The following is a 27,073-nucleotide window of genomic DNA, read 5'->3' on the forward strand; positions in this document are numbered from 1 at the left end:
GAACTTAGACTTGGCTTCTTTAATATTATCAAAGCACCCCTATACATATATTTATAAAAGCTGAAAATAATTGATTCTCATCCATTTTCAAAGATTTAGAAAGAGCCTTTAATCTGGAGTTGGTCATTTCCATTTAAAAGTCTCTGTCTTGGGAAATTACTGTCCTTTTACCGCTAGCTACCATACAAATTCCTAATTGAAAAACCTTTACAAGCAGTGATGGCATGAATTGAACTTACTTCTGTCCTATTAGGAACATGTCTTGGTTAGGAAAGAAATGCATGTTGGATTCTTAATGATTTGTGTTTTATATGGTCTGTGCTCAAGGGCTATTTCAGTCCCCAAGATGCTAATAAGCAGTCCCTGATCCAGGTCATTTGTATTTTTTTATCAGCAAAAACAGCACCCAAGCCATACCTCAATTTAGAACATCTCTAAATTCAATTCTGTTCAATTTAATACAACTTATCAAATAATTATCAACTGTGCTAGGCATTTTCTGTTTCTGGAAGTGCAGCAATGAATCCCAATCCCTACCCTCATGAATGCCACAAAAGAGAAAGGCTGACAAGTAGCTCGACAAGGCACACAGAGGAGGAGCTTCTTTCTGGCCACCAGTTGGGAGAGGACAGGATGGGTTTCTCAATGGAGATGGCTCAAACAAGCATCACAGAATTGTCAGCCTGGAAGGATGATTGAGGTCTAGACCCAGATATAGTTCAGAGAACACAAGAGGTTCAAGATAGAAGGAGGTGGAGGCCCTCAGCATTCCCAGGGGCTAGTCTGGGGCAACCCAAGGTGGGCATTCAGTAAGTGTTTAGTGAATTGAACAACTGAGTATAAAGAAATCAGAAAAGACCACAACAATATCAAAAGCGAATGGAGTCATCGCTGCTTATTCATCAGTCTCACTGAACTCAGGCTACAGACTGCCTGGGACACAGAATTCATGTACTGACTTGACTTTGAGGTAATTCTTAGTATAAAGCAACCCTCCATTTTTCCAATGAAAGGAGAATATATAAAACAATTTTGAAGCCAACTTAAGTACATGAACTTTTGGAACTAGAGATGAAATGGCTGAATGTTAATGTATACTATTTGACTCATTAACTGAGTCACAAATACGAATCAAATAATATATGGATTGAAAAAGTTTACTTCTTTCCTTCATCATCATTTTTCAGTCTTCTAGAAGGCATAGTTGGGGAGCACCGCCTCTGTCCTCCACTGCCTGTTGAAGACGCAGCACTGCTCTGAACAGGTGTGTGAGGCATTTACTAGAGACAACACCTAACCCAGGTTCTTTCTTGCCATTTATGATCTTCAGAACTACTCACTATGTTGCTTTAAGAGGCTGATTTGTAAGATCCAAAACTTAATTGTGAACTCATACTTCCAGGAATGCTTCTTAAACTGAATTAAATTTCTGTACTTCCTTTTTTGTTTCCATCTTGTCCTTCTTTGTTTCACTGGTTCTGTCAGTAAATCTCTATAATCAGCCCAAACTTGCAATGATTTAGGTCATTTCAAATATGTAGGCCTTCCCAAACAGAATTTTGTTATTTAAAAAATACAGTAATTAATAGAGCACCTCAAAATTTGGCAGGTCTGCTAAAAGGTGACTCCTATTCCTAGGAGACGGTATGGGGAAGAATCTCTCTGTAATCATCCATGACAAATATGGAAGTAATTCACATAAGCTGGTGAAAGACTTATTTCTCTCTAAAAATAAGGTTATGCTAGAAAAGATTGGTTGGACTGACCTTGGTACTCCTGAACCTGGAAGCTGGTTATCACACACCAAGTTTCTGAAGGCTGCCAAAGTGCCAGCCATTTCATCCTCTAAGAACCCTAGACCAGAAGGATCCTTGATAGGTCTGATCATCTGTCCTTTTGGCAAGGAAGGCATCTCTCACAGCCAGAGATTTTCTAAAAGAAAGTTCATAGTGCTCCTGGGTAACCAAGACTGTGAGGTTCTTTCCTTTGGACTTGTTTTCTGAATGATGGAGGTAATACCTAGTATTTGTAAAACTCTGCAGTTTACAAAGCACTTCCACAGCCTCTCTCTCCCCTACTCCCAGCACAGTCCTTGGAGTTAAGAGCAGAACCTACTTAGGCTTCAAGTGACGTGCCCCCACCCAGCAGCAGAATGGCCCCTGTGTCTCCCCTCCTGGGGCAGGAGAGACACCCATAAGCTGAGTCCTCAGGGAAGGTCAATGCTGCGGGAAGGTCAATGCTCCAAGAAGGCCCTGCAGAAGGCCTTGGCGAAGGAGTGGATGGAAACGGACAAAGGGGCTTCCTGAGCCGGGATCCCGGGAGTCCTCCAGGTGGGGTGGAGAAAGGAAACCCTGAGACCAGGAGAGAGAGGAAGAGGGTCTCCAGGCAGAAAGTTGGGGAGAAGCAGGGAGGGCGTAATTCTGGAAGGACTTGGTATGTCATTTATCTTGTGGGGACATAAATAGGGAGTCCTTGAAGGGTTTTCAGCTGGGGAAATATTTGATCAGATTTCCATCATAGACAGTTCATTTCAATTACAAACTAAAGAGGGGGGACCAGGAGGTCAGATAGGAGGCTGCACTTGATGGAGTCCTCAACTCAGGGATGGGCAGATGGGAATGAAGAGGAGTCCACTCCCCCAAAGCCCTGCAGGGCCCCCAATGTGGCCCTCTCCCATCCCATATCTGATCCTAAATCCTAAACTGTGTCAGCTCAGATCAAGCTGCTGCTCCCAAAACACAGCAGTGAGTTACTCTCCTCTCCAAGGCGATCTTCATCATATTATTAGAAGCTCTCATAGTCTGTCTTCCCCAGGAAAAACTCCTTCCTTCTTCAAAAGCCCTGAGCATCTCCCAGAGACAGCGTGTAAAGGAGCATGCCACGTGATGCCCTAAGTGTTGCAGGAGCGATGGCCCAGGTCCCGTGCCCTGCAATGGGAAGGGCGACTGAGAAGCTGGGCCACTTCTGAGCCCTTGGGGTCCTCACCCGATGGACTTTCTCTGAGCCAGTCAAGCCAGTCCAACCGTTAGAGCAGAGAATGCTACCCACACATGTCCTCAGGGTATTGAGTCGTGTTTTGTAAATCACCTAGAAAGGCATTTTTCTAGGTGAAAGCACAATTTATTGCTGCATTATTAAATGGTCCCAGCAGCAAGCCACGTTCTTTTTATTGATAGAGTAAAAATGAAGCAACCTAATGGGTGGGACCCTGGAAAATAGGACAGAAGCCGCGGTTCCAGTCTCTCCCCACTCCAGACACACAGAAAAAGCCCTTTTCCTGCTCCCCGTGAACCCCGCAGGCCAAGGAACCAATTCTACATTGAAATCCTTAGAGAAAGCTACTGTGTGTAAAAGGTGAGATATTTTTAAAGGGCATCCATTTCTGCCAGAAATTATTTGTGGAATGAAGCCAGGAAACAAGCAATCAAAAGCAGAAAAAGGAAGTGTCCACTGGGGTCCCAGAACCTCAGAAGGGTTCGGACAGGCATTCCCTCTACCTTCTGCCTTCCTCCAACCAGCCCCTTGCCCCCAGGTCCTTCCCTTTCTGCCTCCTTTTCAGCTTCGGGAGGAACCCCCACATATAGAGACCCTATATTATGAGCTGGGCCATGCCCTCCTTTCTTGTACACAATTCAGGAAAATCCTGAGGAATGAAGCCGCTAAAACCTGCTTCTGTCTCAGACTTCTCTGCAAATCCTAGAACAGCTTCGACTTGGCCCGCCCTTTTTTCCAACAAAGTGGCCTCTATTGCATAGGCCTTTAAGCCAATAATATTAAGCACACATTCTGCACAGGTAATTAATGGCCAGTATTTTTCCTCATACTTTGAGCTGATTTTTAAAAATATTATCCTGTCAAAAGCATTTATTTTATATCTCTAAGGAAGAAAAAAAATTTACTCTGTAACTTGTACCTTTTATTGTATTCTTTCTCTGTCATGCTATTCTATTCAAACCAACTTCCTCAATAAAATTTCCTTCAATCCCAGGGCATTGAAAAGCTCCAGAGGGAGAGTGGGATGGGGAGGGCAAAACTGCAAGCAAAGCTAGGGTTCAGAATGGCCAATTATATTTATAGAGAAATGTTTCTGTTCATAAAGTCCTCTAACGGACACACTGTGTCACTGATTCTCATTCACTCAAATCCATGAAAACGGTGAGGTCACGTGACTCGCCCAGAGGCACGCAGCTCCCAGAATGACCTCTGCATCCTCTAGAGCTCCACAGAACTTGCTTCCCACCCTCTCTGCCATCTTCGCCCAAGTATTGAGATACCTCCCACCTCTGTCTGGAGGGTCCCCTTCCCTCTGGCGCACTCTGCCCACTCAGGGATCCTACACGTGCCTTGCCAGGTGGCTGCCGGAGGGCCACTGCCTCAGGTTGAGGCCCGAGTCCCTTTGTCTGGGATATCATGACCACGGCCTCCTGCCTCCTCTGGCCAGCCCTCCTCAGCCCTGCCTCAGACACACCCAGGCCAGCCGCAGCCACACCTGCAAGCTTTGGCCTGTGACTGTCCCTTCTTGAGCTGCCTTTCGCCTCCTGGACCAAGCCTTAGTGCACAGGTTCTCTCTTCTCTACACTCTGCTCACCATCCTGTAAATATGTGTGTTGAAAATATATGTCTGTCTTCCATGCTGATTTTTCAGTTCCTCTAGGGAACGATGTTTGTGTCCTTAGTGCCTGGCACTTAGTAGGTATTCAATAAACATTTATAAGAGGAAAGAATTGAGAGAGGGATGGAGAGAGGAAGAAAAAGTGGAGAGGATCTGAGTCTGGGCCTTCTGAGTGCAACCCGCAGGTCACTGGAACACAGCTCCCAATGCACCCCTCCACGGATGGGCACGCCAGTGTGTTCTCTCTGGGGTCTCTCCTTGGGAAACTCTCCCACCACAGGCATTCTTTCTGCCTTCCTCTCTACCAGGTAGGCAGAGTCCCGTTTAAGCAGACTCCCAGCTCTCTTACCAGAAAAGGGCTGCAGGTCTCAATGTTCACAAATGCAAATATTGGTGCCACCTTGTGTGATCACGAACACCCCACACCAGCACCACCTCTACTTGTGCCACCTACCCCAACACCTGCTGCAAAGCATGTCTGTGCTCCTTAGTTTCATTTACCCTGGTCCCAGGGTAAGGCAGTGTGAGTGTCACGATTTCTCGTATCTGGGCCCCCTTCCGAGTCCTCAAAGCATGAATAACTCTGAATGTGGGTGAGTGGACAGTAGTTCTCATTAGAATTCACACTTGATTATAGACCCCAGGGATGCAGACTCACTCTACCAGGGATGCACTCATTACACATTCCCCTAAATAGGCCAGTAACTGTCAATATTGGTGATGTTCGCGGATGCTTTGTGGCATGTGGGCCATCGAAGTCACATGCATGGCAGACTACAAAGGCACCTTAGGGACATCTGGGAAGGAGGAACAGCTAAATTTCCATCTCAGAGGCTTTGGCCAGCATGGTCGGGGGCGAGGCTAGGTGAAGGAACTGCCCTTCCCACAAATAGGGGCAGAATGAAGTGCCCAGGGGACCAGCCCGAACCTATCGTACCTGTTCACTCTGCAAGTGCCTGCCTGTTGTCCTAGAAGTGATCAGGAAGCGTATTGAGCTATGGCATCTGCGGTCCTTAACAGATACCTACAGGTGGAAAGAGTCCCTTTTCAAGAGGTTTATTCATGTCCAGACTCCACCTTGTGTACAAGACGTGCTGACACCAGGAAGTTCCATAGGTCTGTTCGGTTGTTTGGCTGGCCACTGTGCCTCTGGGCTTTCATGCAGACAGCACGACCTATGCCCACACTGCAACCATCTAAAAAGGCTTCTTTAAGTTACCAGGTTTCACAATTGGCCTAAAATGTTTCGATGCATAGAAGAAAAAGTGTAAGGACTTCAAAGTAAGAAAAATGTGGGTATAAATCCTACTTCTGTTATGTGTTAGAAATGTGTCCACCAGTGAAGTGAGTGAGGGGCCAGGAAACTGAGGCCCATGGGCCGAATCTGGCCCACCTCCTATTTTTTCATCTGTTTCAGTATTTATGGCTGTGTTCTCTCAACAACAGCCAAGCCAAATGCTTGTGACAGAGACCCACATGGCCGACAAAGCCCAAATTATATATCTGGGCCTCTACAGAAAAAGTGTGCCCCCTCTGGGTAAGATTATTTCACTTCTCTAACCCTCAGTTTTTTCATCCGTAAAATGGGCAAAATATTTACATTGAAGAAGTAGTGCTGTGAGAAATAAATGAGAAAAAATCAGGCACATAGCAATGCGTGCTTGCTACATGCTGGGATTCTTTTTTTTTTTTTTTTTTTTTTTTTTTTTGAGAAGGAGTCTCGCTCACCCTTGTTGCACAGGCTGGAGTGCAATGGCCTGATCTCAGCTCACTACCACCTCTGCCTCCCAGGTTCAAGTGATTCTCCTGCCTCAGCCTCCCGAGTAGCTGGGATTACAGGCATGTGCCATCACACCAGGCTAATTTTTGTATTTTTAGTAGAGACGGGGTTTCACCGTGTTGGCCAGACTGATCTCGAACTCCTGACCTCAAGTGATCTGCTCACCTTGGCCTCCCAAAGCATGCTGGGATCTTTAAATGCAGATTAACCTTGCTGTTTTCTAGCCATGTCATTCATGGACAGGTAAGAAAGGGACACAGCTTGTCTTCCTGTCTCCATCTGTGTTTCCCTTTTCATTTTTCACCCGCCCCTGAAAGTAGAAAAGCTACAAAAAACAAACAAACAAAAAAATCATGCAGTATCTTTTTTTTTTAAGTGGGGTGGAAAATAAACTTACTCTAAACAAAAACTTAATTCTTTTGAGCATCTCAGGTTACTTATTTTATCGTCATTTTATTTTTAGTGTAAAATTAATCATGCAATATGTAGTACTGAACAAAGAAGAGGGTCTTCTTGCTTTCTCCCATTTACAGAATTTTTTTCTCAAAGAAAATATTGTTTAGATAGTTTCAATTTCCCACACTTAAAATATTTGTCTTCTTGAGAAATTTTAATAAAAAACTAAATTTTATAATGGAATGGAGCTATGTGAGATAATCTGAGATGTGTTTTCCCAACCAGAAGGAAAGAATCTTCCATATTTGTCAAGAAGGAGGAGAGACACTTCGCTTCTCCCAACAACTTTCTTCAACTCTTTCTATATTAAAACTTTTTTTAATTTGAATTCATTGTTTGCCTTATCCCCTCCTCAGCAGCCTTACAATTTGCCTTGCAAAGAAGTAGAAATCCTCCAAATGGATTACCAAAAGAAAGTATATCCCTACCAAAACTAAACATATTAAAGCATTTCAATATTTTTTTAATTATACTTTAAGTTCTAGGGTACATGTGTACAACGTACAGATTGCATTTAAATATTTCTAATCAGAACTATTACAAGGTTTAAAACAGAGATAAAAGGCTTCAGTGCAGGGATACTGAGAAAGCCCTAGACCCGGTGGAGCTTGTATTACCTTCCTTCCCTTCACTGCACTCAGCAAAGATCTGAGCACAGAAGGTGTCACCTTTTTTTTTTTTCAATTATTACCTTACTTCAACTAGGTTAATTAGCTATGATTCCAGTCAAGGGGATCTACTGCTTTCATACTTGTAACTAAAAGACAAGTTCTAAACACACTACAGAAATGGGAAGCCATTCTGGCTCTGGATATTCATTTTGTGACCTGCTACTCTTAGATCATATGATTCACCTCAAATATGGAACTGTCTTTCCTCAGGCGAAAACCCAAGAAGACTAGGAGGCCTCTTTTAAATTAGAAAGTGCAAAGAGGAGAAAAGCATGGCTTTCCTCCCAGGTGCTTGTGCCTCTGATCCATTTTGTGAAAAGAATCCAAAACGGATCCTTTGACCTTGGCACCAATATGGTTGCTATAGGCCTGCAGGAGTTGGTGTGAGGGAAGCCCATGAGGGAGCAGGTACCTAAAGAGGGGACAAGAGTTAAAGACCTCCAGGGTCCTCCACAGCCTGCCATGTACCCCGTGAGTGTGAACTGTGGGAGATTTGAGACCTCCCTGTACTTGTGAGTCTCATGCTTTGGTTGTTGGTGAAGGTTATAACCATACCAATCCATTGTGAAGGACAGAGTTTTGGAAGCAGGACTTCTGATGCCTGTTCTCCTTGCTAATTACATGAGTGTGGGCAAGTCTTTTAACCTCTCTTTGGTTCTGTTTCCCTGTTTGCAAATAAACAATACTTGCCTCAAAGTGTTATTATGACATTTAAATTGCACAAAGGCTGTAGTTGCCTAACACATCACTGTGGACAAAGCAAGGACCCAACAAATGCTTGTTCCTTCTTAATTTGTCTATGATTATGAGCCATATATGCACTAAAGAAACTATAAAATTTCTCGACTACAAGAAATCAATATTATACTGCCATCTAAATTTCAGTATTGTATTTGTTAGTTGGTTGGTTTGTTTAGAAACTATGCGTTTAGGGGAAAAAATTATGGTGAGAGTGTGAGGAGAAGATATACGTGTAACGAATGGTTATGTGATCATCTCACCTCTGTAGTAGGGTTATGTTGTAAATCATCCATTCTTAAAACTACTTGTGAGAACATACTTTAAATTTCCTCTAAAAATGTTGAAACCAACAGAAAGGATGAAGAAATGGGGAGAGAAAAAGGGAAGTCAAGATGTTTGCAATGATGTTGGGAAGACAGAAAAATGATATGAGAATAGCTACTGTATGGCAAACGTACTCATTCATTAAAAAGTCAAAAAAACAGCAGATGTTGACAAGGATGTGGAGAAAAGGAAATGCTTATACACTGTTGGTGGGAATGTAAATCAGTACAACCTTTACGGAAAACAGTATGGAGATTTCTCAAACAACTAAAATTAGAACTATCATTCCATCCAGCAATCTCACTACTGGGTACATGCCCGAAGGGAAGGAAATGATTATACTGAAAAGACATCTGCACTTGTGTATTGATCGTGGCACTATTCACAATAGCAAAAATACGGAGTCAGCCTAAGTGTCCGTTAGAGGAGGATTGGATTAAAAAAAAATACATGGTACATGTACACCATGGAAATACCATGCAGGCATAAAAAAGACTGAAATCATGTTTTTTTGCAGCAATATAGATGGAACTGGGGGCCACTATCCTAAGTGCAATAACTCAAACAGGAAGTCAAATACCACATGTTCTCACTCACATGTGGGAGCTGAACAATGTGTACATGTGGGCATATGGAGTGGAATAATAGACATTGGAGACTCCAAAAGGTGGGAGAGTGGAGGGGGGTGAGGGCTGAAAAATGACCTCTCAGGCACAATGTTTACCATTTGAGTGATGGGTACACATAGAGGCCCAGACTTTACCACAACACAACATATGCACACAAGAAACCTGTACTTGTGCTCTGTCAGCATATACAAATGAAAAAATTAAAGTTTTTTTGTTTTTTTTTTTTTAATGAGAGGGGAAAATGCACTAATTTAAGAAGTTAATAGGCAAGCAGAGTGACGGGTGCTGGGGATACCGTGGTGAGCCATAGGCTGCACACCCTCCCTCCTGGGGTCACATCCATCAGTACCTGCACAGATATAGAGCTAAAGCAGGCATGCCAGGGTATGTGAGGACCAATGAAGGGTGTTAGGGGTTAGAAAAGATTTCCCGAAGGAATGAATGATGCTTCATCTGAAAACTGAGGAATGAGTGGGAATTAATTGGAGAGAGTGGCTTTTCAAGGGAGAGCACAGCATTTTCTATCTGTGGGAAGAGAATGCGGCTTTACATAGCATTTGAGAAACAGAGAGATGGCAGTGTGCCTGGAGCACAGAGAGGCAGGTACAAGACAAGGCGGGAGAGCTCCGGGGGGCCCAGAGATCTGCCAGGTCGGGCCTTTCAAGCTGTCCTGAGAGAGTCCCAGGCATCAGCACAGCTGTTCTGGCTCTGGAAATAAAGAGAAAGGGAGAAGTCAATGAGAGCCCTTTAGTTGATTCAGCATGTAGGGTCCATTCGTTGTATTATTCTCTCTGCTTTTTTGTAAGTTTGTAAATGTTCATGATAGTAAATTTTTAAGTTAGAACAAAAAAAAAAGAGGCCTTCTCACCAGCTGCAATTTAGCTGTGAATGTGGGCCAGTGACCAGAAGTTTCTCTAAGAATGCAAACTTTGTCTTGCCTGTCGTAGGGGAAGGTTATGGCCTCCTTAGGGAGAAAGAAAATGACAGGCTCATCCTCTCTGTGGAAGAATCAAAGAGCACTTGGTTAATTTGCCGAGCCTCTTTCATCTGGGGAATTAGGCTGTACATCCTACGAAGCATGCTCTGGGGATTTCCAAGAATTCTTGTTTACACCCAGACCACAAACAACACAACAGGAGTTCAGATTTTATTACACAGTGATTTGGCATTCGCAGCTCAAACTGAAATTTTAAAGAAGCAGAAGAGAAGAACAACGAAGAATCATGCAAATCTTTTGAACACTTCATTCTCTCTGTGGTTCTGGCTCTACCTTTGGAATACTCTTTCTTTTTTTTCCTTCTGTCCCTCCTTCTTTTCCCTCTAAGTGCCAATTCTGAATATATGTTAAGCACTTTGCAATGCTCAAGGGGACAGAAGGATAAACAGGTATTTATCCCTGCCTAAAAGACCCCCGGTAGTGAGAAATACAATAATTAAACAAGCACAAAATGAAGCATAATTATAAACCGGGATCCATGCTCTTAAAAACAGGAAGGGGTACTTGGTATGGAAACATGTCTGTGGAGAGAACCAATTTCCATTTGGGGGCCAGAGATAGCCCCCTCCTAGTCTAGAGGTTTCAAAATCAAAGGGACTCAGATTATAATGTTTTCAAGGGGGGGTTTTACAACCGACGTTAACCCTTTATACATTATTTCCTACAGGAAATAATGCATAAGTTGAGATGATAGAGTTTTTGCCCACCACACACACCTGCTATCAACCATACTCTAAGCTATCATTTTTTATAATCCTAACACAAAGAATTCTCTACCTCTCTCATTCAAACTGCTTTTAGACACAAATTAGAGGCAGGTTATAGGAAAGCAATTTACTTGTGATGAAAAGCAGAGGTTAGTGATGTTGAGTCCTTTTAATGGGTGCTGTGGGAAGCCTTGAAATCGAATCTGAATTTGGAGCAAAGCCACAGGAATCAGAGCAAAGGTAAAGAAAAGAATAGTTAGGGCAGACAACTGGCATTTAAATAGAGTACCTTTCTTTCTTATTCTGAGCTTTACTTGTGTTTTAAGAATGTATGTGGAGTTAGATTTGTGGAACACCAAACCTGTCATTAATGCAACTTTTTTTTTTTTTTTTGAGACAAAGTCTCACTCTGTCGCTCAGGCTGGAGTGCAGTGGCACGGTCTCGGCTCACTGCAACTCCACCTCCTGCATTTACCTAATACAACTATTTTTTAAATAATTTAATTCCATACTACGTTCAATAAGAAAAGGAAATAGGGGAGAGCAGAGTTAAAGGAGGGGAGGAGGGGAAGGAAGGGGAGGAAAACAAGGACATGAAGATGGCCTAAAGGGAACATACACCCATGAGAAGCAAGAAGAAGAGGGAAGACATTCAAAACTTTTGCTGTTGGCTTGGACTACATCATATTGATTTCTGTCAGTTCCCCTTGAAATGCTAATTCACTAGTGAGCTAGTATTAGACCCATAACCCTTATTCTGAAAAATCTTTATTTAAAATGGACAAGTATCTTAGACATCCTCTGAGAAACTAGCCTCTGGCTTACTCAGCAGTGTTGACAATAATTCAGATGCACAAATCTGAAGGGCTAGAAGTAGCTATCTCCTAGTCTAGAGTTTCAAAATGAAAACTCTTGGTTTATAATATTTACAAATTCCTTTACCACCCTTAATAAAAAAAACAAGGAATCTCTCTATATGCATATCCATTTGACAATCAGTTCAGAATGATGGAATAAATTGTCATACCAACTTTATGGTCATTGAACTGTTGTATTCAAAGTCAGATTGATTAGTCAGACTGTGATACAGTAAGAAAGCAAAGACATCAAGATCAGCCTGACTCAGTTCAGTGACAGAAACAATGACCCGAAATGGTCTGCATTATGAACACATGGATTTGGGTGACTTTGGACGTGGCATTTCAGTCAAGCTGCAGGTAAAATCCTTTTCTTAGAACTGTGGCTGCCTATCTGGAAATTCATGTTCCCTCTCATTCCGAGAAGGGCATTATGCTAGCAACAGGGGGGATAAAGGGAAGAAGAACTGTGTTCGTTCCACGAGAAAGCAAATGTTGTCACCTACAGCCAGATTGCTTCCAGGTATTTCACCGTAGGCCCATGGGGTTTCAAGTCTCACGGTCAGACATACAGTTCTGGGGCTCAGAAAGGCTGGGAGTCCAGATGGACATTTGCTCTGTGCTGGGTTCAAGACATGGAGTGAGTGAGGTCACCCAGAGAAAGGCTGAGACGGAAAGAGGACTGAGGACTGCATCCCATGCAATGCCAGTAGCTAAAGGACAACCAGACCAAATGGGGGAACAAGAAACAACAGGAGGGAAAACAGGAGACACATCTGAAATAAAGAAGAGGAGAAAGAAAAAACATCCCACGAATGGTGTTTCCTGGGATAAAGGAGACTCGTTACATATTTGTAAGATCTTGGGAAGGTACTCTTATACAAGAGATGGAATCCAGAGAAAGGCAGGTTAACTGTTAGCGCCCTTGTTTAGGAGGCAGGAGGTTCGCTTTGGAGAAGGACAATTTTCACCCAAGATAAATGGGAGGCAGGAGAGAGGGAAGATAACCTCTCAAAGTGAAACTCAATTTCTTTTCTATAAAATAACATTATTGCAGTAGGTAAGCTTTAAGGTCTTATCACCTATTTTCACATTTTAAGAAATAATATATAATTCCTTTTAGTCCCCTGTAGCTCTTTTTATAGTTCGATCTTAGAAGCAAGTTTTCATGAGTGATATACTATTCATTATTTTGAAAGAAAAGACCAACAGACCCATTATATATTTTTCCTGGGGCCACTGAAGGAATCTTCATATTTTAGTATATTGATGATGCTGAAAAAATACATTGTCCAATGTCACATATATTCCTGCCCGGGAATGTACCCTTGAGGAAGCAGCAGGTAAACCCAAAATGAGGAACACCTTTTTTTTCTTTTTTTCTTATTTTCAAGTACTATACTCTTCAAACAATGCCGGTGTCATAAAGGCAAAGAAAGTATTTAGAAATATTCCAGATTAAAGGAAACTAAATTAATACAACAATTAAATGTAGTACCTGATTCTAGACTTTATCCTGCATAGGGGAGAAAAATTTTGGAATGGACCTTGTTAATGTCAATTGGTGAAACCAGAATACTGATAGTGGATTTTTTGAAAGTACTGTATCAATGTTAAATTGATTGAAGTTGATAACTTTATGTGGTTATGTAAGAGAATACCCCTATTCATAGGAAATAAACACTGGTATATTTTAGGGTAAAGGACCATAATGTACGCATTTAATCACAAATGGGTGAGAGAGAGAGACAGAGACAGAGAGAGGGCAATGATAAAGTCAGTTGACAACTGGGGCAAATGAAATATAGATGTTCAATATAATATTTCTATTCTTACAATTTTTCTGTAAGTTTGAAATTATTTTCAAATAACAACTTAAAATACACATTAATAGCTAAAGGAGTGCTCAGATTCCTGTGCTCCAGCACTGTGCCACTGCACATCAGAAGCTTCAGAGAACTCTAAGAATAAGGCCGTGCCTTGCTAAGGAAGTCTACCTTGGCATTGGAAAAAACTGAGCTTGTATTATTTGTATAAAGAGCAGAAGAACTAAGTGTTCTGTGGCAGTTGTGAATTTGTGAAGTTGTAAGGGTCTTAAATTGAATATGACCCCATATTTTCTGTTCAACATATATTTGTCTTATAAAAATCAATTGTTAAACAGACGAAAAAGTAAATAATAATCAAAAGAAGGCCCAGCACGGTGGCTCATGCCTAAAATCCCAGCATTTTGGGAGGGAAGGCAGAAGGATCACTTGAAGTAAGGAGTTCAAGACCAGCCTGGCCAACATGGTGAAACCCCCTCTCTACTAAAAGTACAAAACTTAGCCAGGTATGGTGGCACACGTCAGTGGTCCCAGGTACACAGGAGGCTGGGGCATGAGGATCGCTTGAACCCAGGAGGTGACGGCTACAGTGAGCTGAGATCGTGCCACCGCACTCCAGCCAGAGTGAGACACTGTCCCAAAAAATCATCATCATCATCGACAACAACAACAAAGGAAGAAGAGAAATTCTCATTGCTGAAGCAGAGAATTCATAAAGGGGGTATCACAGGGATATGAAATTTCCCTTTGGTATAGATTTTTTTAATAGTAAGATATAGAGAGAGCAAAGCTGATAGAAAGCCTTCATTTTTCTAGGGCTACAGTATCATCTTAACAAGTTCCTGGAGTGTCAAAGGTAGGCTGAATTACTCTTTTAGGACACGCAATAAAAGGGGTAGAGATTATAGGGGAATTTGAAGGAGGCTAATGTTTCTATTCTTTTAAATCTGACAACAGATCATTTCATCATTTCATCATACTGTGTAGTTAAAGTTTTGTTACTATTTTTTCACTGCTTTGGAAAGCAGCCTTAAGTAACGTCTTCCTGTGCACACTGGTAGAACCATTCTGACCACCCCGTGGACAACGCCCCTTTGGTTAGCGCGAGCCTGACCGGCGATGCAGTTATCTTCCTGAAGGCGGCGCTGTGCCCCAACTGTGCTGAAGGAGGCCGGCGTGCAGGAAGAGGAGGGGCAGGCATTCCTGGGCAGAAACCGAGCTGGGCGCCCCGCTTAAAACCACAAAGGCAGCACAGTCTAGTGAGAAGCTACACGTTTGCAAATGGTACACATAAGGAAAGAGATATGAGCGGCTTCTATACCCTACAAAGGCGTAGAAATTAAAACGGCACAACCTTTTGTTCTTAGATACCCAACTGATAATTAAGACGTTCGCATAGTCATTATCCCATTACCTTTTATTTCGCATTTCTCTCACCTTCTTTTGTCATTTTTTAAATTTTTTCTCCTTCCCCCTCTTTTCACTCCAGAATTTGTTTTATAATTGATGTCGGTGTTTTCTGTTGCTTAGAAATTAAATTATCAGAAACTCCTTTGTATACTGGTCTCTGACCTATAAATAGCGCCACAGCTGCCTGTGACTTACGGCAATTAAAGATTTTTGTGCTAACTAGAAAAAGAAAAGAAAAGAAAAGCCTGAAGGTCCTAGTGTAGCACGTCTAGTTGTTCTGCTGGCTTTATTGGGAGGAAATATGAGAAATGGCTCTTGGAAAATATTTTCCTTATCAATAATTGTTCTTTGGAGTTCACCTTACTCAAGGAGGATGTATCAGAAATAATTATTGGGGTTGAGTGTATTTCTGTCAATTCGTGTGGACTTTTTCCACAAGAGTACTTCCTTTTCATTTTTCAAGGATCATAGACAACAGCTCTTCTCTATAAAAAATATTTTTGAGTAAAAATACCAATTCCATTATAAGCTCTTGGCAATCAACATATCTTCTATTATTTCCAAAAGAAGAGAAAGGCTTTAATGGGGCCTGGTTATGATTAATAATAGATTTGGTGAAGAAAAAGCCAGCCGGACTTTAAAATAGATGAGAGCATTCTTAGTCTTGGTGAGTCTTGGTTCAGCTCATTAAGGAAGCCAGCTGCGATGCAGATCGGCATACCGTTTCCGTGACAAAGAGGAATTCCCATAAAAGCCCTCTCCTGAAGGAGGCCAGTGTGTTTTTAGGTGAGCCCTGGCCACATCTGGACCATAGAGATGAACTGTGCCACACAGGAGGTGGAACAAGAGTCGAGGAAAACAATAAAAAATGACTTTTGGCCAGGCACAGTAGCGGATGCTTGTAATCCCAGCACTTTGGGAGGCCAAGGTGGGCTGATCACGAGGTCTGGAGATCGACACCATCGTGGCTAATACAGTGAAACCCTGTCTTCACTAAAAAATACAAAAAAAAATTAGCCTGGCGTGGTGGTGGGCGCCTGTAGTCCCAGCTACTCAGAGGCTGAGGCAGGAGAATGGCGTAAACCCGGGAGGCGGAGCTTGCAGTGAGCCCAGATCCCGCCACTGCACTCCAGCCTGGGCGACAGAGCGAGACTCAGTCTCAAAAAAAAAAAAAAAAAAAATTACTTGTAACATTTGGAAGCCTGCTTTTAGAGGGAATACCAACCGAATGGGGCCAATAAAATGATAAAATAAGAGAAATGACTGTAAAATAATTTCAGTACAATCTTTATGAAGAGCTAAGAGATGGAAGACAGGGAGCAGACATGTCTTCTGTTATGGGAAAGGCAGTAAGGAACAGATGAAAGCTGCAGGAGGAGTGCCAGATTGCACTAGGACAAACTGCACCAGGTATCACAAGAAACATTGCCAAGGATGTTGTACAGACACCTTTTATTTCTAAGAACGCATAAACTGTCTTTTGTGAATAAGCTACATTTAATCCTGCTTCCAAGCAGAAAGATAAACTAGCTAGTCCCTGGTTTCCTGTGATTACATATCCCCTTCAATCATGGAATCACAAAGCTGACAGGGAGCTTTGGAGATCATCCACTTTAAAAATGAGGACATCTGTTTTAACAATAGTCCCAGGACATGAGGGTAGTAAGTGGCAAAGTTAAAACAGCAACCCGGGTTCGACAGCCTCCGGTCCATGGTTATTTTCCCACTTCACAGAACTACCTCCTTAGCCCATTTACACCAAATACAGACAGTTAAACTCCACCCCATTTCCAGGCCTCACACCCATGCTGGGTTTGAGGAGCATTCCTATTAGCTTCATGACTTCTCCATACGGTGAGCCTTAGAGAGGACAGATACGAGGATCCCCATCTGAGTTAAAACCCAAAGAAAATTCTGGCTAACAAGGTGAAAACCCTTCTCTACTAAAAATATGAAAAATTAGCCGGGCGTGGTGGTGGGCGCCTGTAGTCCCAGCTACTGCGGAGGCTGAAGCAGGAGAATGGCGTGAACCCGGGAGGTGGAGCTGGCAGTGAGCCGAGATCGCTCTGGGCAACAGAGCTAGACTCTGTCTAAAAAAAAAAAAAAAGAAAGAAAAAAAAGAAATTAAGAGCCTTTGCTGAGGTTAAAACCAGCCTTCCCTAAGCCCCCAGCTCTGTGTGACTTCCAGGAGGCATTGCTGCAACTGATTTTTGACAGACTGTCTTCCTGTTTGCCTTTGTAGGTTTCACAGCGGCAGCCTCTCTCGTGTCCCTGGCCTGGGCCTTGGCCTCCTATCAGAAGGCCCTCCGGGACTCTCGAGATGACAAGAAGCCCATCAGCTACATGGCGGTCATCATCCAGTTCTGCTGGCACTTCTTCACCATCGCCGCCAGGGTCATCACGTTTGCCCTCTTTGCCTCGGTTTTCCAGCTGTACTTTGGGATCTTCATCGTCCTTCACTGGTGCATCATGACCTTCTGGATCGTCCACTGTGAGACAGAATTCTGTATCACCAAATGGGAAGAGATTGTGTTCGACATGGTGGTGGGGATTATCTACATCTTCAGTTGGTTCAATGTCAAGGAAGGCAGGACACGCTGCAGGCTATTCATTTACTATTTTGTGATCCTTTTGGAAAATACAGCCTTGAGTGCCCTCTGGTACCTCTACAAGGCTCCCCAGATTGCAGACGCATTTGCCATTCCAGCGCTGTGTGTGGTGTTCAGCAGCTTTTTAACTGGCGTTGTTTTTATGCTGATGTATTATGCCTTCTTTCATCCCAATGGACCCAGATTCGGGCAGTCACCAAGTTGTGCTTGTGAGGACCCAGCCGCTGCCTTCACTTTGCCCCCAGACGTGGCCACAAGCACCCTACGGTCCATCTCAAACAACCGCAGTGTTGTCAGCGAGCGCGATCAGAAATTCGCAGAGCGGGATGGGTGTGTACCTGTCTTTCAGGTGAGACCCACTGCCCCATCCACCCCATCATCTCGCCCACCACGGATTGAAGAATCGGTCATTAAAATTGACTTGTTCAGGAATAGGTACCCAGCATGGGAGAGGCATGTTTTGGACCGAAGCCTCCGAAAGGCTATTTTAGCTTTTGAATGTTCCCCATCTCCTCCAAGGCTGCAGTACAAAGATGATGCCCTTATTCAGGAGCGGTTGGAGTATGAAACCACTTTATAAAGCAAAAGGAGTTGCAGAACTCACAACATCCAGATGAAGGGGTGACAGCAGGGCTGTGGCCATAATGACACTTCATCCTAGAGCAGGGCAGTGAGCTGTGAAGTTCCTAGTGTGACCGTCATCACCATTATCATTTGATCCTGTTGACTGGGGGCAGCTGGTCTCCTTCCAAAGCAGCTGCACCCGAGGGTCTCTGACTCCACCTGAAAGAATGACGCTGGCTTAGTAGGACTCTCCATTGCTACCAAACTCCTCCTGCACGGTCTTGGGTGCACCCACCAGAGGGTACTATTATTATGGAAAATTTTGCCTCCAATCATTAGGGTGTCTTGATGGTGTTAACTGATCTTTCCATAAAAATAGATTCAGTCATACACACATACACACACTAACACCAGTCCTCTGTCAAAAAAGCTTAGGTGACTTTTCTTGATGCAAAGCTCTGATTCCCGCAGGAATATAAAAACAAAGAAAGAGAGAAATATCCCTCGAGAAAAAAAAAATAGTATTGCTTAGAAAAGAATTCATAAACCATTTTCTTATTTGGAAATCCATACCACGTGTGAAAATCCTATCCAATGGACAGCAAACCCAAATGTTGTTTACACATGTGTTAGCATTGATGGATTGGTTCATTTTCTACACATTTCAGGATTTGTTTTATATTTTAAATTTTCTGTTGTGAACATCCTTTTTGACAGAAATCCTATGCAGCCCATGTACGGCTTTCGACAAGACCAAGGAGCTCAATAACTTTATGATGTAAATTAAATAGTAATCATGATTCAGTATTCAATTGCAAAAATGTAATAGGTACACAAAGAGGAAGTGGGGAAAAAGGCAAAATGAGAGTCTGATTCCCAGGCATGTGCCGCGCCTATTGGGACATAACGGCAGTGCTGCACGGACCAGAGGAATGGGCTGCAACCGGATCTGTTTCCAGACGCAGAATGAGTGGCTCTGTGTGACAATAGGCAGACGCCGACTCTGGAAGATGCCGTGCCACTCCTTTCTAGTGCCAAACACCATCCAACCACAGGACTGACGTGGAAGCCCCGAACAACTGAGAATGATTGGCATGAGCCCCCTAAAAGCAGGCAAGAGAACGAGCAATCAAGTTCTCCACTGTGTACAGACTTTTGCTTCCCGCAATCCAAGGTCAAAGTGATATGTCTTTTAGAGGCTTTGGGACACTTTTTAGTAAGTATGAGCAGACAGATGCAATGAATATGCTATGAAAAAACTCTTCTGAACTGATAGAGGGCTTATCACTATATCCAGCTAAGATTTGTATTTGAATCATCTGTAAAGTCGCACTCTTACAACAAGCTTCTGGGTTTTAAATACCTCCGTACAGCAAGTAAACGTTCCCCGCTTTCTGTTCTCAGTGTCCTTGGTCATGGTGCTTTTCGTTGCATTAAAAGTGCCGGTCAAACTTTGATAGTATTTTTTTATAGTTGGTGCAGAGTGGAATAACTCATGGATTATTTCAATATTTTTGTAATAAAAAATATAGGGTATACACATAGGCATCATCACTTTTTTTATAGACCTGGAGTCGTTTAAAATACTTTAAGCGTCATAATTACTTGGGATGTCAGAACCTGGTCCACAAATTCCATCAGCCTGCCTCAGCAGATTGAAAACATTTGTCTCTTGCAAGATCACCCTACTTTGCAAGTTGGTGCCCCCAGGAACCTGGCCAGGGGTGCTATCAGAATATCAGGTGAAGAGAGAATCAGCTTAAATAGAAAGGGCTTGTCAAGACTGGCCAATGTTTCCCAGGAAATCAAAGATGTAGATGATTACTTTCATCCATCCATTATAACAAACCTGACCACAGTGGAAGATGTCTTAAACTTCCTTCCCTGGTTTTATATTAACCCAACTGATAGATTAAGTATTAGCCAAACCACTAAAAAAGAAAAAAGAGAAAAGTTTAACTTAATTATTTGGTTATTTGGACTAATTCACATAAAGTAGTCCAGTTCTCTAGCCACCACCTGTAATGGATGTGTCATCCAGAGACTGTGTCCCCACAATGACATCACAGGAAGTAACAGAGGGCTCAACCTAGGACTTCTTTTGGTACAAAGCCCCAAATCAATTTTTTTTTAAAAATAGACAATTTTTGTAAGTAGACATACTTCCTAGTACTCCATGATTTGATCCTCCAAGCAAGATTTCCACTAAAAAATACTAATCTTTTGTTGGGATGTGGGAAGATTACCTAGTCACCAGTAAAGGCCCAGGAAAAGGCTCTTGTTGTCAGCACATGGTGAAAACATTCCACCCCCCATTGTAGAAGGAAAAAAATGATGATTTTGGCAAATTCTTCACTTTTGTGCAGAACCTTGAGTTATTAGCTTCGTTGTTTCCAAGACAACTTTTAACTGATGATCTTTGGAAATTGAGTTTCTCAGTTGAACTATACCTTTGATTCTATGAGTAAATCACAGATTACAATCTAATAGAGTCAATCAATCAACACAAACCCAACAGGCCCCATCATGCTTCAATCATGTAAGTTCTAAGTTATTTCTCAACTTGATCTCTCATTCAACATGTTAAGAGTCAGAATGAATACTATGTCAATTAAAAATGATGTACTGTGCTTTGACTTGGAGGTGAGATTGGCAGGCAGGAGAATGTGAGAAGGTTGAATTTTTCAGTGATTTCCCAAATACTGTAAATACTCTGTTATCCGACATACTTGGAGATTATGATGTTTTAATTCGGCATGAATTCTTGTTAAGGAAAGAACATATCCACGATGTGATGAATTACAACCTTTCAAAAGATTACAAGAGCAAAACAACTTACTCTAGAGGTAAATCATGATTTAGCCTTGCTTCCATGATTCAGGAAGCAATTCACTGCCACCAGACTGTTGTGGTGATAACAACTTTTACTCGTTTTCTAGAGGCACAGATAACAGAGAGTTTAAAGTATTCAGATTTAAAGAGACATCGTCAATGTACAAAGAAACAAAGTTTAATTTTTGTATTTATATTTTAATTCTAACATTTCCTTTTCAGTCTGCCATTAAACCCTCCACAGACAGTAACTGGAGAATCCCAAAGGAAAAAAATTGGAAATGGTGCATTCCTTATGTGCAGGCTCCTTTCCATGTCTGAGTCCACTTTGATTCCATTTAAGAGGGAGATCTGCTCTTACTCACTTTTTGCATAGGATAAGGAAATTTTCTAAAGGAACAACATTGTAATTTGTTTTACTTTTAAACTTGCATTTCTAAATATGAAACCATGTTTAATGAATATATATAATGTGTGTGTGTGTATCTTAACCATAGTGACACTTTGTTTGTGTGAAAGAAAAGGAAATAGTTTTTCCATGTAAGTCAAAGTCTCGCAAAATGACTATGTCCTTTAAATCCTCTTTGCTTATTTACTTAACTATGTACTGTCTAGTTCAGTAACATTCTTTGCAGACACTTAGTTACTACTCATTTATGATAAATGCTGTTAACCCAACAAATATAATAAATTATCTTACTGACATGGCAAGAATATATAATTCAAGTATTAGCAAAAGATAATCTGAAGATAAAAGTAAAATGAAGTATTTATGGTTAATTTCAAAATGCCCAATTTATTTTGCTCTATGAGTAAAGGAAGTGATTGCACAGACCAATTAAAAGTGAATGAGAGTAATTGAAAACTCAATGGCTGTTTTTTAAAAATGATATGTTCTTTTTAAGTGTATATACTTTCCAACTAAAGTAACAGAGATGAAAAGGATAAAGTATATACTGCTTTTGAATGCATATAAAGTGGTATGTTATGCATATAAAGTGCACATAAGCTTTTTAGAAAAGAAGCATTTTCCTACTGCTTTTTCAAAACCAACTGAAGCTTACAGTCCATCTATAAGACCAACACACTTATGAACTTCAGTTGGAAATACCTAGATATAATTCAGCACTTCTTAGCTCGAATGAGTTTTATCACTTCTTAAGGATCTCATCTTTTAAACAGCTGAATAAAATAGTTCTGTGTGACTTCAAAGTTTCTTTCTCTGAACAGATTGAATTGAGCAAAGAAAACCTCTTCTGTCCTTACCAGGATTGTGTAAGGTTACACATTTGCTTTTAAATATACCAAATGCCATTGAATGGAAACAAGTTCTGACACAATGTTTAGACAAGAATCCAGAGATTTTTTCTAATGAACCATTTTCTAGACTAAATATATGCTCCCTTGCATTTTCCACATATCTTTGCCATTAGCTATTGCTGTTTCTATATAAAGCTTGGATGAGATGCCTGCATTTTTATGTGCTAAGGAGAATTCCTTAAAGCCTTTTTAAAAATAGCTCATACTGTCATTCAGATTATAGCTCAGAAGATGGTTGAAGTGCATGGTGAAAACACAGCAGGACTGGGGTGGTCATTCCTATAATTTCAGTGACAGAGGCAGATCAACGTTCCTTTGTCTTGGCAATCCAATGTCATTTTTGAAAACAATCAAAATGATCGCTTGTGTCAGTTTCTGACTCATAACACTCCTTCTCCCACCTGTTGCTCCAGTGTTTCAAAATGGCCAAGGATTTGTGATTCCACTCTATCCCCCATTTCTGAGACTCTTGTCTGGACCTGTATCAGGCCATGAAATGCCCTGAGCATTCGAGTGGCATCTCTCCTCTTCACATAGGCACCTGGGTGGCAGCATCAGGCCACTCCAGAATTCTCTGTGTTGACATATGTCTTGTCTAGTTGCTGTCCTAAAAATGGGCACCTGGCAAGACTATCAATCAACAGCCTTGACAGTATCATTACTCATTCTAAAGTAAAACTGCAGAATGTGGGTGGAATTGTATAAAAACATAATGAGCCATTTAATTTTGCTAATTGAAGCAATTAGGCTAGCACACAAGCAGCCGGCTCTCACGGCAGAAAGCCACATGGAAGAAGTGCCAAACAGCCATTTGCATTTGTGTGTGTATATATATATAGATATATATATATCTATATATATATAGCAGGCAGTGACCTAGCCCCCAAATGTAAAGCTTTAGTCAAACTTGAGGCCTATATTCTGCAAAACAAGAGATGACAATGTCCTTGAAATATTTTCGTAATATACTGACGGCCTAAGTCAGAAACAAGCTGCCTAAATCAAGTCTTGCTTTTGGTTATTTCATTTCCCCATAGACTTTCTTACGGTTCTATCTCCCATATTGAGAGTAGCTCATCACGATGGATGGTTTATTGGGTACGTAGCGCTGGACTAACAACTGTATCTATGTGGTTTCATTTAGTCCTCACTGTCATCTGTGAGTTAAGCACCATTTACAGATGACAAAACTTTGGCTTAGAGATGTCAAGTATCTCTAAGCTAGGAAACAGTGGGGCTGAGGGTTGAGCACAGCTTTCAACAACTGCGACTTCTGGGAGCCCAGTGACTCTTCCCACAAAATCTAGTCCTGATTTGGCAAGTCTTCAGAAGAAGCAGAATCATGGTCTGATGATCAAATTTTTCCAAGAAAATTTTATCTAAAAGTCAAAGATGTCCTTCAAAATGAACAGTTAAAAATGTAACAGTCAATGATGTGAAATGGAAGTCTCTATCACCTGTAACTAAATTTTACCTTAACTCTCTAACTCATAGTAGGCAGATAAATGCTATTCTTCCATTCCAGGAAACTGTCCCCCTCCTATGGCTCTACTATGTATTCAATTAAGTGATAAACATAAATTAACGTGATGCCACATCCCTCGTATTTTATATGTGTATGCTGCTTTCATCCAATTAAGCAGACTGAAAAAAAACTAAACCCCATTGCTTACTTTGGCATTTTAACAAGATAGAGAGAGAAGAAAAGAAAGAGGGAGGGAGAGATGGAGGGAAGGAAGAAGGAAGGAAGGAAGGAAGAAAGGAAGGAAGGAAGGAAGGGAGGGAGGGAGGGAGGGAGGGAGGGAGGGAAGGAGGGAGGAAGGAAGGAAGGAAAGAAGGAAGGAAGGAGAGCTAACAAGTCTTTGAAGTGATGTTTTTAAATTATAAGGTAATTCTGTTTCACTGCCATAATTTTTCCTAAATTTTATTTAATATCTTGCAGGTCACAAAATTTAATATTTAAGAGGATTATTAAACCACTAGCTTGAACAATCATATAAGTCTAGGAACCTTATCTTAGTGTTAGATGCAAATAATACTGCAAGTGTCGACCAAATATTTGTTGAATGGAATTATAAAATAATTGATGTGTTCTTTCCCTTCTCACTTTAGATGTAGCATGTCTGAAGGTCTGCAAGATGACAGAGTTGTAACCCATTCAATGATACTGTTGCCTAGTAAGCTGTGTGTGTGCTGTTTGAACTGATACTAAAAAGGTAGCCGATAATAAACCAAAAATTTTCTCAACCCTGGTGTTTATTTTTAAAAAATCTTCAACGATCAATATGAATGTAGTATATTAAAATACAAGTAACTATCTTCCTGCTTTGATTTAAGAGATCTTTAAGAATTTACGTAAAATTAGAAGTCACTGATTTTTATAGGAAATAGCATGTAAAAGAAATCTAAGTGTTGCTTTATCACTTTATTTTATAGATGAGACAACTGAGATCCAAAAAGAACAGGTAATTTTTGTCATCAGGATTACACATTACAGTTTTATTTTTTCCCTGAGTCATTTATTCAACAATTATGACCTCTGCAACTCTTATGACTAGGCAATGCACAGTCAAGCACAAAAGGAAAGTTGTATCAGAATAGTTCACAGTCTAGCTATTAGCAGCACAATCATAGTTTTCTGACATCAACTCTTACTCTTTTCTACTCTACCACACTACTTCTTCTCAATATCTATATTTAATTCCATATTGAAGCAAGAAAGAAACACAGATTTTCTAAGACTATACAGTCATATGTCACTTAAGGATGGGGATACATTCTGAGATATGCATCATCAGGCAATTTCATCATTGTGTGATGGAGTGTGCTTACACAAGCTTAGATGGTAGAGCCTACCACGCTCCTAGGCTATATGGTAGAGCCTATTGTCCCCAGGCTACAAACCTGTACAGCATGCTACCATACGGAATACTGTAGGCAACTGTAACACCATGGTAAGTACTTGTGTATTTAAGCAGAAAAGTTACAGTAAAAAATGTAGTATTATTGTCTTATGGGATCGCTGTCATATGTGCAGTCTGTTGTTGAACAAAATGTCATGTGTAGCATGTAAACCTCACACTAAACAGTTACCATATAAAATAATGATGACAAGCATAAAGTAACAATACGAATACAAAAAAGAATCAACACTAGATGACTGCTTATAAAAAGTAATTTTATAATTTGTTTATATGACTCTCCACAACACTAGATATTTTTAAATTGATATCACAGCACAACAAAAAAAATTGAAATACTCTCTTGGCGCATAGTATTTGATTGAAAACAATCATTTTTGGATAAACTTTGGAGCGATTCTTGAGAGTTTATTTCAAGAAAAGGCATGAAATTAGGGAGTCTCCAAAGTGAAGAGTTTTCCAATAGGTGACTTCTCTGATTTTTCAAGAAAGCATTCTTCACTTACTGTGTTTCTCCAGCATACTGGTTATTTAGGAATAACAAATTTCCAGACATAAACATCAGCTGTTGCTCTAAAGCCTTTCCTCCGATGCCCAGAAGAGCAGCACTGTGCTGCATGACAATTTCAAGAGTCAGGAGTCAAGACAGTCAGCCCCAGCTCCTTGGGGAAACCCACACTGGCTTTGGACCGGATTGCATTCTCTCCTGCAATGTGGCCTTGAGTGATTGGCTTCCCACATATGTAAGGAGCAGATTGTTAAAGATCACTATTAACTTGTATAACTAATTTTCCTTATGTGAAATAATTCTGAGCAGGGAATATATAAACCCATTGACCCTCCATGGAGTAGAAGAAAAGAGAGAAGAAAGCATATTAACTTTTATGAGTATAGAATAATTCAAATTCCTTGGCGAGTCACATTATGCATTAATAAAAGAGTTGACCTAATAAATGTTACAAGGTACCGTGATCTCTAGGTTCATGCCACCATTACCACATTCCTTACTACAATTATTGCTACTTTAGTCATTGGACCAGACAAAAAGAAGCATGTAGTTACGGATATAATATTTGCTAGGCAAAGATCTTGTTTAACAAAACAAATCAACAATAAAACTAATTAATCAAAATATTAAGCCAATATTACCAGCACAGTACTCACACAAAATTTTCTCTTGTGCTAATAATTGATGCATATCATCTACCCTGTTATCAGAATTTCAGAAAATATAAAGTTTTGTGTTTTTATTATATTTCCATCTACCACATTGTTGACCTTCTCCTCCTCTCCATTGCTTAATTTGTATTAAAATGGATTTAATCAAATTATTGCATCATTTAAGTACTACAAATGTTATCAGACGGAGATGTGGTTTAAGCTAATTTAATTTGCCTGTTCTAGTGGCATTCTGGTATGGAGCTGTATCAAATCAACACTTTTAATTATTTCAGATTAATTCATCAAGAAGTTCCAAAACACTACTAAATGTGTTGAAAATATAGTTTGGGTTTCTATGATCGTAATCAAAATTCCTATTTTGATCACACACCAGTAGAAGCCATTGCAAGCCACTGTGAGTCTGGAAAATGAGCACTTTGTGTGTTGAGCACTGTTGCATTCACTTAGCAATTAACCTTTGACCTGCGGTTTTCTGCTGAGCCCCTTGTGATGTTTTTTATTCTATTCAGATTGGGAGCAATAACACACCTTAACATAACCAAAGGAGACCTGTCAGCTAGTGGAATAATTGTCATTTTATATCATTCTTTCAAAAAATTAAAATATTCAACTTCCCTTATTAACCTTTCTAATGC

At 40.9% G+C, this 27,073-nt stretch overlaps 1 protein-coding gene across 1 annotated transcript in view; it reads left to right on the forward strand.

The window, feature by feature from the left end:
* Window positions 1-27,073, forward strand: part of XKR4 (XK related 4) — a 427,274-nt gene that overhangs the window by 394,980 nt on the left and 5,221 nt on the right. Inside the window, exon 3 of the mRNA XM_073018090.1 lies at window positions 17,253-20,722. Within this exon, the coding sequence (XP_072874191.1) occupies window positions 17,253-18,199 (947 nt within the window). The 3' untranslated portion in view covers window positions 18,200-20,722. The remainder of the gene's footprint in view (window positions 1-17,252; window positions 20,723-27,073) is intronic.

The sequence above is a fragment of the Chlorocebus sabaeus genome, chromosome 8 (assembly GCF_047675955.1).
Source record: "Chlorocebus sabaeus isolate Y175 chromosome 8, mChlSab1.0.hap1, whole genome shotgun sequence".
NCBI lineage: Eukaryota > Metazoa > Chordata > Mammalia > Primates > Cercopithecidae > Chlorocebus > Chlorocebus sabaeus.